At 40.2% G+C, this 12,995-nt stretch overlaps 1 protein-coding gene across 1 annotated transcript in view; it reads left to right on the top strand.

Annotated features, from left to right (window-relative positions):
• Positions 1-11,402, top strand: part of POLR3B (RNA polymerase III subunit B) — an 82,316-nt gene extending 70,914 nt beyond the window's left edge. Inside the window, exons 27-28 of the mRNA XM_065640943.1 lie at positions 5,822-5,995; positions 10,837-11,402. Coding sequence (XP_065497015.1) covers positions 5,822-5,995; positions 10,837-10,966 — 304 coding nt within the window. The 3' untranslated portion in view covers positions 10,967-11,402. The remainder of the gene's footprint in view (positions 1-5,821; positions 5,996-10,836) is intronic.
• The last annotated feature ends 1,593 nt before the right edge of the window (positions 11,403-12,995 follow it).

Below are 12,995 nucleotides of genomic sequence, written 5' to 3'. Positions count from 1 at the left end.
CTAAGTAGAGAATTCTTAGTGTATGTTCACAAGTGTGTCCAGCTGACTGATGGGTATAAAACAAAGTTCGTTTACCTTTTGGTACTTGACACAAAATGCCATTACCTGTTAATACACTGTTACAGACTAAAAGCCCTCACAGTAGACTTTGGCAGGAGGTTGTTCTCAATGTTCAGATGGGCTCTATGTGATCCAAAACTGAGTTTGTTTCTCAGACTTCTGTTAGCAGTTGGTGAAAATACTGTGCTGATTCACTGTGCACACTCTGACCCTTTCCTGTCAGATTGCTCATATTGTAGGTATTTTAGGAGGATTTTTTTTTAATTTAACATTTGTACTTCTACTAAATCGAGTATGAGTACAAGGAAGACATTTCTTTTAATATTTCAGCATCCTTTGGTATTCAGCAGGTTAATATCGATGTGGCCCATGCCTTCGCCTGTCAAGGCAAAGCAAATTGGCCCTAGTGTAGTGCAAACAAGCATCAGAAAATGTGCATTTCTGCTATACTGCACTTTGCCTTGCAGACTCTTCCATTCAACTCTAAAACTGAATTTAGGGTTGTATGTCCACGGTTGTCATCCAATACTATGCAAGAGAATAGCACCTTTCACACTAATAAACTGCAAAAGTTGCAGAGATACCAGCAGTAAATCTCAGTTTTTATTTGCCCAGTTAAATGTACGTTCTCAGTTCCTTTGGAGTCATCATCATCGCAATAACCCTGAACTTGCTTTTCTCTCCAACAAAAAGGTTGATTACCATGTTGATGTCGTCTGGTGTCAAATTTTGAAGTCAAGCAGATGTATTCTGAGTAATAGGTAATATAAGCCCTTGGAGGTGGGCTTATTAAATTATCTGGACCTTTGGGCAATTTGAAGCATCCCGCTTTCACTGATGTTACTTTTTCTTCTTAAGGCCAAGCTGTATGGCTGCTTGCACTCATGTTCTGAATTGGTGATATTCCTGGCTCACAAAAACCAGTTCAGTGGCACAGACTTTGCTTTGAGGAGGCTTCTAGTGGATCGCTTAGTCCACCTCCCTCCAGCACAGTAGGATTATTTGCTAAATCTTGGCAGAAAGTTAATTGCCAGCTAGTCTTGAATATTCTAGCAAAGGTTATTCTAAATGTCCTGTACCAGTCTTTCTGGACTATCATGTCCACCACTGATATCTCATCTGCTGCGTGGTGGTACTCTTCTTTTTGACCTTCTTTTCTTGTACTGTTTTTGAGATATAAGCACAGAGTCATGTCTATACTGCCCTGCTCTTCCCTGTAACAAGCATGATTCATGTTCTTTACTTCTTAATTTATTTTTATGCCTCTTACCATGTGCTGACCCACTTTTCTTGCCTTATCTGCCTGCACAACAAGTTAGCAAGTCTGTCCTCTTTAACAGGCACACTTTTCCACCTGTGGATGTGCTATTAGAGAATGGAGAGGCAGGTCTCTGCTGTACCTGATACGGAAGTATCTTTCTCGCTTTTCATTGCACGTTTCCTATGACTTCTGGCTTTCCAACCTCTTGGTGTCTCTAGAACAAAATGAAGTCTCACACTTTCCATGGAAGTAAATACCAGTGTTTAAACTGGGAGAGAAATCATGAAAAGTTTTTCTAATTCTTGTCTGAACTTCTCCCCCAGCCACATTAAGAAAAGCAAGGACAGCACAGCCATCATTTCCTACCACACCTGCTTGCCAATATGAACATAAGTAATATTCCCAAATAATGGGTCGTCTGCCCCATTTTCTGTTCTTCAGTGTGTTAGTCGTGGTATTGGTGCTTCACATGAAAATGAAAACTCGCTGTCTTAGCTAATGGTGCACACAGTTGGTTTTGCTGGAGCTCCTGGCTTACCCAAATCCCTTCATCTGCTCTTGTATTGTCTCCCCAACTTCTCAACTGTTTAGAGATATTGAATTTAAATGAAACCTAAATCCCAAGTCAAGATAATGTTTACATGTAAAGATGATGGTGGTGTGATTTCTCCCACCCCTTACTTTCTTTGAATTCTTTGTTCCAGTCAGCAGCATCATACTATGTAGTTGGGGCTCTTTATTTGACTTTCAGGAAAGCTAGTGAATGTTCAATTTATGCTGCCTCTTGACTAGTCTTTTAGGAATTTTCTTTTTTTTCTCCTCAACTAATTAAACTTTTGTTATTGCCGTCGCCTCTGCTGAGAGAGTCTGCTTTGCCAGCTTTCATACTCACTATTGTTTTATCATCCATTGCACTTCCTGAAGAATAGATTGCCTCTAACATTTTTTTTTACTTTTAAAAGTAATTCTCTAACAACTTCCAACATGGAATTTGGCTGTCGTTGTCTTGAAATGCATTTTATTCTATATCAAATGTACCTTAGCTGACAAACTGTATTTCCATCTGGAATAAGGCAGAAGACTTGAGTTCTTTGAACGTCACTGATTCTAGATATTGTTCTGATTAAAACAAGACTTTATAATAGAATTGCAAAGCAGCACTCTTTTGTCAACACAGTCAAAAAACACGAGGATGTTGCCCTCTGAATTGGTATTTGTTAAATGAAATGCAATACTTAATTTATTTTGCCATGACTAGTTGACAATTTAAAACCTAGTTCTATATATGGTGTTGCCTGGATACCCAGTCCTGCTACATCTTTTTAATAGATAAACTGCTTTTAGTTTTCCTCACAAGAGATCAATATAAGCTTTTCTGCATGCATAGTTGTTTCGATGGACATTGTCAGAGCTGCCACCTGCGTGTCTTTTGAACTTATCAGATATGCCAGTTCCTATTGTACTGCAGGGGCGTAACGTGATGACCTTGGTCAGGGCTCCTCTCTGCGCTCTGGGAGCAGAGCACCCCCTCCTCCTTCAAACAGTGTTTGTCCAGGTAATACTCCACTTCTTGGAGATCCGTGTGTCAGCCAATGACTCCAGTTCGAATTAGCCACTGGTTTTCCCTAAGAGGCATAAGGGACATGTGCTGAGGCCTACGAGGCCTGCTCTTGCTCATGGGGGTACACTTATTTCCCTCCTCTGGTCAATGAAACAAGGGGCAGGGCCATAAAGCTGAACCTACTGTTCTTCCAGAAAATGCAGAATTACTGCCAATAGATTCTTAATGTGCTTAAAAACACTGAAGGTAGTTGGTTTATGCTTTTTTCTAAATGCAGCAGTTAAATAGTATAAGGACCGCTTGGCCTTCCTTTTTTACTTCTTATTTTTTCACTGCATTTTATTGAGCACTTAGGAATTTTAAGAACTTTCTATAGTTTTCGTATTTAAAAACAAAACAAAAAAATCTTTAATGATATTCCCAATCTTATTTTCAAGAGTCTGCTTTGTTTTCAGAATGTTAAATTTAGAATAAAGAATGGAAGTAGTTGCCCAGAGCAACAGCTGCAGTGTGTGTGTGTACACGTACAGAGGGAAAGGGGAAGCACAAATGCTTTACAAATACTGTTTTAACATTTTAAACAACCCTTGGTGTGGGGAATTTTCAAACTCATGTGAACCAGAAGAAAAATCCAATTGACTTAGGGAGCAGAAGACAGACTCTTTTCAAAGGCCCAGTCTCAATATTGAAATTTTCGATACTTCAGAAAACTACTTTTTAGGGAGAAGGGATTTCTTTTTTTTAAATGAGGTCATCTTGACATTCAGTGGGAATGAAACACTCAGGAGCTTAAGACTGAGGTTGGGGTTCTTGATTTTGGGGTGCTTTCTGTGTTTTGGTTGAGCTTTTTGTTCTGTTTGGTTTGAGGGGGGTGGTTGTTTGGGGTTTTTTTGGGGGGGGGGGGGGGGGGCGGGGTTGGTTGGTTTGTGTTTGGTTTTTTGGTTTGTTTTAATGGGATTTCAGCTGCCTTAGAAATCTTCATCCCATATCTGCTGGAAGACCCATGACATATCAACTCCTAAAAGGCTGGAGTTGAGACCCCATGGTTTTTTAAGATGTTTTATCCTTCCTGAACTGGATTGAGACTTTATTTGGGCTCACATTAATGAAGCTATTTTGGCATTTTATCCTGTGGAGCAGCACCTGGTGACGCTTCTGAAAGCAGGCTTGTGCATTAACTAATGTATTATACAAGTCAGTTGGTAAAAGGAACTCAAGCATTTACAGCACCACAGCAAATCTTTGGAGACCCCAACTGCTTTTAAAATCTGCCTCTTGGGACTTCAGAAGAGAAGCTGCATTCAGCACAGGGTTAGTCCTTTCAAACAGCATCTGAACTGTGCTGGTGCCATCATCTGGGGAGGGGACCAGAGAGATTTTAATCAGGATGTAAACAACTTCTATCCATTCTCCCAACAGTGGGAAAAATAGAAGGTTATGTGAATGAAAAGGATGGTTTAAATTACAAGCAGATTATTTTTAAGGTTTCAGTGTGGTCAGACTAAGGCAAACTACTTTCCCTTAAAAACAAGTACAACTTGCATCTTTAGAAGATATTTTGGTCTAGTAATTAGGTATATTTTTTTAATACTTGTTACAGAAGATGATTAGATGTTGAAGGCTTTATAAATCCTTTTCTCTGAGTTGCAATAAATTGGCAAAAAAAAAAAATTTTAATCTATGTGGTATGCTTAACTAATTCGATTCTTTGAAATAATATAAATGAAGTATACTGTAAAAGTTATGGGCCAGATCTGCCATAGGGTATTCTAGGTGGGTTACACTGCTGCAGGTATCAGAAACAGCACATAAACATGGGGTTTCACTGGGCAGCAGAGCCTCTTGTGATGGCCAATAACATTTTTTATTCCTTCTCTTTGCTGTTATGCTTCAGAGAATATACTAAGATTGAAGTATTTAATAAAATGCATGCAATATATTAGTGCTTCAGGAATTAGAGTTTGGTTTTGCTTCATAGTTCCCGCTAATATTTGCAACCTAAGTACTACTGCATTGCGCTAGTACACGAGAGTAGCATTGATACTGTATGAAACTGCAGTATGGCAATATATTTGAAGTTTTGACTGTCCAACCAAAAAAAAAGGCTTAAATAGTCATAATATTGTTAAGCAATATGTTGTATCTTGCTGTTTTACCTCAAAATCTTCAGCATATACTTACACTGCTTGTTAAAACTTTCCTCTAGCACCATGAGGACATGAAGTCTTTCCAGACAAAAAGTGAGAGTTTGATTTGTGTTGAGGAACTAGAAAACCAGGAACTTGTACAATAAAAAAATCAGTCTGTTAACTACAAGACATGAAAAGAATAAATTAGACAAATGTTACTTTAAAAAAAAAAAAAAAAAAAGTAGGATTTCAATAATGAGTTAGTAATATGTGTACTACTTGTTTGCTGCTTTGTTTTGGTATTCTCTCCCAGATCAAAAATGCTTTTATTTTAAGAATTTAGTCTTAGCTGTAGTTCAGCTGAAACATCAGCTTGATGATTCATTCATTAGCTGCTGAATATTGTTTCATTTTGTTAGCTACAAACTATAATGAATGTCTCATCAAAAAAGAGTACCAAACCTGTGTCCAGATTATCTTGGATACTGTTCAGTCTCTTTTTAAAGTTTTCACTGGGCTACATGCTCTGAGGTAAAGAGTTGCATCCTGACGCTGCAGTTGCCACTCACAGAACTGCACCGTATTGCTAGTGCAGGAGCAAAGATGAATTGCTTCAACTTGAATAACACATTTGCGAGATCAGCAGCTCTGGTTTGTAGAATGCTGTTGTCCATCAATCCTGTACTGTTTCTACAGTTTGAAGACCATTGATCCTGTACTGGTCCTACAGTTCGAAGACAGCCATTCCTAGAGTTGTAGAATGCATGTTCTCGAATACTTACTACGTTTTTTCAAATATTTATTTCAAAGGCAACCCACTGAAGGTCGATCCCGAGATGGTGGTTTACGTCTTGGAGAGATGGAACGGGATTGTTTGATAGGTTATGGAGCCAGCATGCTTTTGTTGGAGAGACTGATGATTTCAAGTGATGCCTTTGAAGTGGATGTTTGTGGGCAGTGTGGCTTGCTGGGGTACTCAGGCTGGTAAGTTGTCTAACTGTAATGCTTTTTGTAAATCACAGTGTCCCCTCCTCACTTTGTGCATGTGACATGTTTTATATTTTCAAAAAAACCCTTGACTTCAGGTACATAAAGCAAAGTGGTGCAGATTAAACATGCCTCTATGTAACAGAACTTTGCTTTTGGTTATAGTGCGTATCAGTTTTAAAGTGCTTCACAGGCACTGATTAACAGCCCCAGGCACCTTAATCAAAACCAGTGTCAACATTCAAAATTGGTAGTTTGAAAACTGGTGACAGGGGTGATTCTTTGTTGTGGTCTGACTGAAGTTAGGACTAAAGTGAGTGTGTAGTCAATGGACTGGGTTCTCTCCTGTTGTGGAAGCACAGATACTGTCTTCCACAGCCAGCCGTCCTTGTGGGAAAGATCACCTTCGCTCTGTCTGCTGCCTTCCTTCCCACCCTTGCAAGGGATTCGCAAATACCCAGTCCTGTTTATCAGCTATTTTTTTAAAAGGGGAAAATACCTGTGTCAGTGTACTTGACTCTTCTGACATCAGAAATGAGATTACTAGCTAGGCTAGTCGCAGATCTTCCTGGTGCAATCACTTGTTGAACCTCGCAAGGCTGAAGAGAGAGAGTGGGCACAGAAGAATGGGAGAAGAAAGCAACATGTCCTGCTGTCTTGGTCTTGAGCTTACAGCGTTCATAATCGCATGGATACCACTTTCTTCAGTGTGCCTCTCCCAAATGCCTTTTGCTTTGTAGCCTTGTAAAACAAGGAGCTCCTCTTTGAAGCATCGGGCAAATGCACCAGTCCCATGTTGGAGCCTGAGAGACAAGCAGCTGCCTGGTTGGAAATTCAGCTTCTGCCCAACTGCCTTGTCCCTAAGAAACTTATCTCTAGACTAGCTGATGGTCTTGCTGTCTTACGCTGGGTCCTAAGCCAGTGCTGAGATTATCTCCTGCAAACAAACTGGTTTTCCGTGTAGGGGAAGCATAAAACTGGATGTCTAAACTATGTGGAGCTCATCATGTGTATCACTATGGGCTTTGCTCTGACCATCTTTTCTCTACAGTAATTTTGAGATGCTAGATTTAAAGTTGCTCTGTAGCATGCTAGAAATACACCACTATTATTAGAAGATAGGAAAACTTCTTTTTCTGTTCTTTAAAGGTGAGGGAAAAGTTTTGCTTTAGCTTTGGTTTTGTTTTAGCCAAGCAGAAAAACAGACTTGTGAGACCAATAGGGATTTATGAGATACAATGTTCTTGCATGCTTTGTGAAAACAGGTGACCTGGAATCCCATGACAAAGGGAGGAAAAAAATAAACTCTGCAAGTTCAACTTCCAAGTTACTCTAATATTGATGTCAGGGAAAGATGGGGAGTTGGAAGGTGAGGAAAGATTCATTTCTAAACACCTCAAAAGAATATTGTCGGAAACTTGCCACATCTTGGGTATCAGTATCAATCTATTGGGTGAGGCAGGAAATTGGACTTTATTCACTTCAGTGCTTCGAGAATGATTTTTTTTTTTTTTTTTTTTTTTCCCCCATGATACAATGAAGTAGGAAAGCAAGGCATGTTCTCAGTTCCTAGATATGTAAAAGTGGCAGCTACCATTTCTGCCCTCGGTCAGCCCTTTCTTCTGAAGCCCATGGCTTCTGGCCAGAAACCAAGTGCCACGTTTGTCTGCTGACAGCAGCAGTTTGGCTCCTTGTGGAGCAGAAGTTCAGACGGAGGTAAACACACGTGAAATCCAGAGAGACGAGGCCTGCGCTGTGCATCCCTTCACACTTGGTGAGGTTTAGTTGGGCATCGTCCTACTGGCTTTTGTGCAGCCAGTATTTCTGAGAGTCCTGCTCTTCTGGAGTGTGTGTACACTGTATGTAACGAGTGAGGCCTTTTTCTGATCCAGGTCTCTTAAAACTACCGCAACGCAAATAACAGTTGAAGGAAGTTGTCTGAAAGGAAGGGCATGCTGTAAGTCAAGCCACCAACCACTTCTAACTGTGTAAAGCACTGCCTTACAAAAAAACTCATGTCCAGATGTAGCTCAATTATTTTTAATAAGAACCTTGGCTTTCAGAGCGGTCCTTGAAGATTTTCAGAGACCACAGGAAGTAGGAATTTGAACTTCAGAAATAGCATTAGATTTTATTTTTAAGGTGTGGTTAGTATATTTCATATTTTGAGGTTTGTAACAAAGTTTAGTGACTCTTTAAATAACTGTGAAAGAATGTGCTCTCTCAGACAGAGCCAGACATTCTTGCAATCTGATTCTGTGAAAAGCTGTCTGATGTGTGAGAGTAATCAATAAGAGGTAGTTTCTGCTAAATGATATGCTGTGTCTGCCAGTAGCTGAAGCAAGTGGCTCTACAATGAGCATCACAGTAGAGACCAAGTCATTAAGAGAAACTTCTAAACTGGTCTTTGCAGTGATTCTGGCATTAATAAGACATTGCTGCAAGAAGCCTTTTAGGAACATATTGTTTGGTGGCCAGCGTTAAGGGCACTTGTCTTAAGGAAGATGAACCCTTCCTCCAAGACAAAGACTAGCCACTGAGGATGTTTTTCTGCAAGACAGTAACACCACATCAGCGTTACGACCTGATCTGGTACTTTCACAGGGGAAGGGGACTGTTGTGGCAGTGACAGAATTTATCCCCATACAAAATACAGTATAAACTTACTGTGACGTACCAGTTTTACGCAAATTTTCCAACTTTGCTGTTGTACAGGTGCTCAGGGGCAGTCCTCCACTGACTGCAATGATCAGAATTTGGTCCTTTTATGATGATAAAAAGGTATTCCAATCCCCAAAGTCTGAGCATTTTAATATATACATAAAGAAAAATTTTGTTTCTGGTCCAGATTCAGCCTTGGCACAGTTGCCTTTTCCTGTCCAGTTTAGAATCAATTCTGGTACCAAATGGTCTTTCAAGTACTTCAGTTTCTATGATCTCTGTTTGACAGAGCTTTGTGCTTATTGCACCCTAACCTTTGGGGGAGATCCCCATCCAAATACAAAGCAGGCCCAGAACTGCGTAGCTTTGGGCCTGAATATGTAGTGAGTAGTCAGTCCTCAGTCCCTAATAGCTGTAATCAGGTGCCAGACATCTGCTCATAGCAGAAAAGTTGTGCCTCATCAGGCTTCCAGGGCTTGCAAGGCTGCTTCTTTTGAGAACAATTGCTCACTGTATTATCATCAGAAAATGGCTCCTGTTTAGGTCACTTCCTCCCACCACAAGAATGTGCCTATCCCTATGCATTTGGACTAGGGGAGTAGTTATAAATCTGCAGTTTTATTCTGTTTTAAAGGCATGTTGCCTGTAACATTCCCTCTGTGTAACGGTGTCTACAGGAGAAGCCTGTTCCAGGCAAACAGCGAGTTCAGTCTATTACCTTCTTACTGCCTGTAGTCAGATTTAGACAAAGCCAAAGCAATTACTGGGAAGAAGTGAAGCTTCACTCCTCATCATGAACTGCAGAAATGTAATTAAGGCTTCTGTACTGTTGGTTGACAACTTTATTGGTTTAAAGAAAAAATACCCTAAGTGTGGAGCATGTGGAGGTCAGGGCAACCACAGTTCTCTTGGAAAATAACCAGCTCTTCAACATGTTCTTTTGGTATGTCTGTAAAAGAGAAGTAGCGGTGTCTGAAAAAGCACCTGTAAAACTAATGCCAACTCTCATAACCAAGAATCTTATTAACACCGACTTTATTGGACCTGTCCCCATTGACTTCTACGTGCTCTAGGTCAAGTTCATAGGTAACAGAAACAAGTGACTAAGCATTGGCTTTCTTATAGATATTGAGTCTTAGTCTCATTCTGTACCACAGAAGCGTGTAGGAATTTTGCTAATTCTTCTTTAATTGGATCTTCACACTGTTATGACTTTATGGCAGAAACACAAATTTGAAACACAGAAACAAAAAAAAGAGCTGAGTACTCTGTGTTCCCAAAGGCCCGGCTTTCTCAACTCTCCAGAACCGGAAGATGGAATATACAGGAGAATGAGGAAATACGGAGATTGGAAACTGATATTTACAAGAAAGATTTTTAATTTCCTTTGTGTGTACAAAGTATGAAACTAAATAATTTAAACAATTGCTACCACCACGGAATTTGGGTCCTGATACTGGAAAGATGGCTGAGTGCCCAGCCTATCTATACCTTTTATGGTCAAGGTTATATCTATATGACAAAAAATCCCTTTCCCCCAGAATTTGAAGATCATTATTTGAGTGAAGAGTGCAAATAATATATGGTAAAGCAGTTTTTACTTCCTTCCCATCTCAACTAAAGCTTTGGCTGTTCACACAGCAACGTAAGATGAGAGATGCCTCTTTTCTGAGGTGGGAATATATACTGATTTGAGACATTATAGGGTAAATCTACATATAAGGAAAAAAACCTAAGTGTTAACCTTCTTTCTTCCTGCTGCTCTTTTGTGACATGTATATAAGACAGAAACTGGACCGTTAACCATGTTTGCAGAAATACTTAGCTTCGCTCACCTCCTTTCTCTCATTATGCAATGCTGAATTTGTGTTGGCAGTTTCATGAGTGGTGAAGAAGCAGAAGTCAGTCCTGTTAGCTACTGGGCGCTGTGATTCTCCTCCAAGAAAAGTGCAGGTTTAAAATCAAGTTCCTGTTGATTTCAGTCACATTATTGAGGGGCTTTAAAGTTATGACTTCCTTAAGCGCTAAACTGTGTCAAGCACTCAGCTCCTTCTGGGACTGAACCCAGTCATTAAATGCAGGTGGACAAAGAAACCAGCGGATAGTGGTGACTTTTTTTTCTCCAGAGCTTCATTTATGTACCAACTGTGACTTTTTTTTTTCCTTTGTTTCCCTAGGTGCCACTACTGCAAATCATCATGTCATGTGTCTTCTCTGCGCATACCATATGCCTGCAAACTCTTATTCCAAGAACTGCAGTCAATGAACATCATCCCTAGGCTAAAGCTAGCTAAGTACAATGAATGAAAAAGATAGAAAGAAGTACTTTACAGAAATTTAAATCCAGCATATATCACTGGAAGATTTTTTTTTTTTTTTGGTGAACAGGAATAACTCTAAAACCTGAGTGGGTAGAAGTGAAGTGTAAGATAGTGTAAGAAATCTTTCTTACATATCCTACCTGGTTTTAAGTTGACAGGGGAGACTGTCAGTGAAATACACTAGGAACAGTTCTGAAAGGCTTGATTAGTCTGAGTGAACAGGACATGTGGGAATTGTGGAATAAGGCCATAATCCAGCAAAGCACTTGTTTCACTTCAGACAACCCCATGCTCGGTTTTGAAGAGTGCTTTTCTGGGCTAGGACTTGAACCGAGCTGAATGCTCATCTTGTTCATAGAGGTTAAAAATGTTTTCCAGACCAGTGGAATATGAAAGACTAATAAATGTTTTAAATAATATTACCTGAATATGTGTTGATGGTTGTAAAGCCTTCTTATTATGTCTAAACCATTTTCCTATTCCTAAAGCATTTTGTTAAAGCGTTATAATTTTGTTAAATTGTGTCAGGCTTAGAGAAATGAAACTACTTTTTCAAGAACTTGAAATCAGACATTTTGAGTGGGATTTCAATATGCAGGTGCATTTGTGTGCCAGCAATGGTGGGACTATGCAGTCAGTCTGCTTTCCGCTAAACGCAGACAGTTTCCATGAAGTTCAAGGGAGGTAACTGTATACACACCAAGTGTATGATACAGCTTACAGATATCCATTCAATTCCTACTGAGTATAGTACATTTAATAATACACTGGCCCAAAGCCCTGAAAAGATGGGTTGCAAACACTAGGTACTGGTGTGTGCTGTCCTAGGACTTTAGAACTTTTTTTTTTTTAAATATGGGCATAGCTAAAACTTAAAAAAAAAAAAAAAAAACCAAAACCACACAACAACAACACAACAAATCTTCCATTGACAGTGAAGCGGGTTCAAATGACCTGAAGGGATTTAGAAAGGGAACAGCTGAATTTTTTCATGAGATCTAAGGCCTAGAACTAAAGCAGTGGATGAACTAAGAGTCACTTAGTACCCTAGACACACTTTAGCCCTTACTCAGCAAAGCACGTGGTTAACTTTTTAAGCAAAGGAGTAGTCACACTGAAGTTGAGACAAAGTATGCGCATGTTCAGGTGCTTCAGAGAAAGGCAGCACTGTAGATCAGTGAGGATGCAGAACACTGCCTATGATCTGGAAGCCCTGAAATGCTCTTTGGCTCCTCATATGGCTGAACTGTGCGTGCTAATCCTGACACTTCTTGCAGTCACATTGCTGCTGTTTCTCTTTGCTGCTTAAGAAGCACAGCTGAGTATCGGCCTGAGTAGGCTTGTTTTTTAAGCTTCCACCAAAATACTTAAACTAGTGGTTTTGTGTCTGGGCTTACAAATCAAGTCTGAAGGGATAGGGGTATTTTTGGCTTTGGGTTGGTTTTGGTTTGGTTTGGTGGTGGGTGGTGTTGTTTTAACTGGACAAATGTCAACACTGCACATTTGGATTAGAAAAGCTCGTGAAGCACCTCTACCAGGATCTGAACAGCTCTGGGTTATTCATAAAGAGTTACAAGCAAGTGACCTACTGCTTCAAACTGGAGGAAGAAGTTAACCAAAAGCCCCAACCAAATTAACCACCTTTCCTTTGCTCTTGGAGGTTGCTAGGCTGAGGCTCAGTGCACCAGCAGAGGGAGTGAGCCTCCAAGGCTACAGCCTGCTGGTGGGGGAAAGTTCTGACCTGGATCAAGGAAACTACGCTGAGGATCAAGTGTTCTTGCCAGCTAGTCCGCTCCTAAGTGGTCTCCCAGGTTAGATGATTGGAGCTAGAGGTCATTAAAGACTAAGCAATGTGTACAGTTACACCTGTGGAAATTTAAGCAGGCATAGCAGAGAGGGAGGAGGAGCAAAGGAGTGTGCTCCTGAGTAACCCTATTGAAAGCAGCTCTGTGTGCAACCCCTTGCAGCTAGTTTGCCTTGAGCTGATGAAAGCGTGGGGATGAAGGGTTTTGTGA

Source organism: Caloenas nicobarica, chromosome 1 (genome assembly GCF_036013445.1).
Source record: "Caloenas nicobarica isolate bCalNic1 chromosome 1, bCalNic1.hap1, whole genome shotgun sequence".
Lineage (NCBI taxonomy): Eukaryota > Metazoa > Chordata > Aves > Columbiformes > Columbidae > Caloenas > Caloenas nicobarica.
This window is presented reverse-complemented; position numbering and strand designations above follow the sequence as displayed.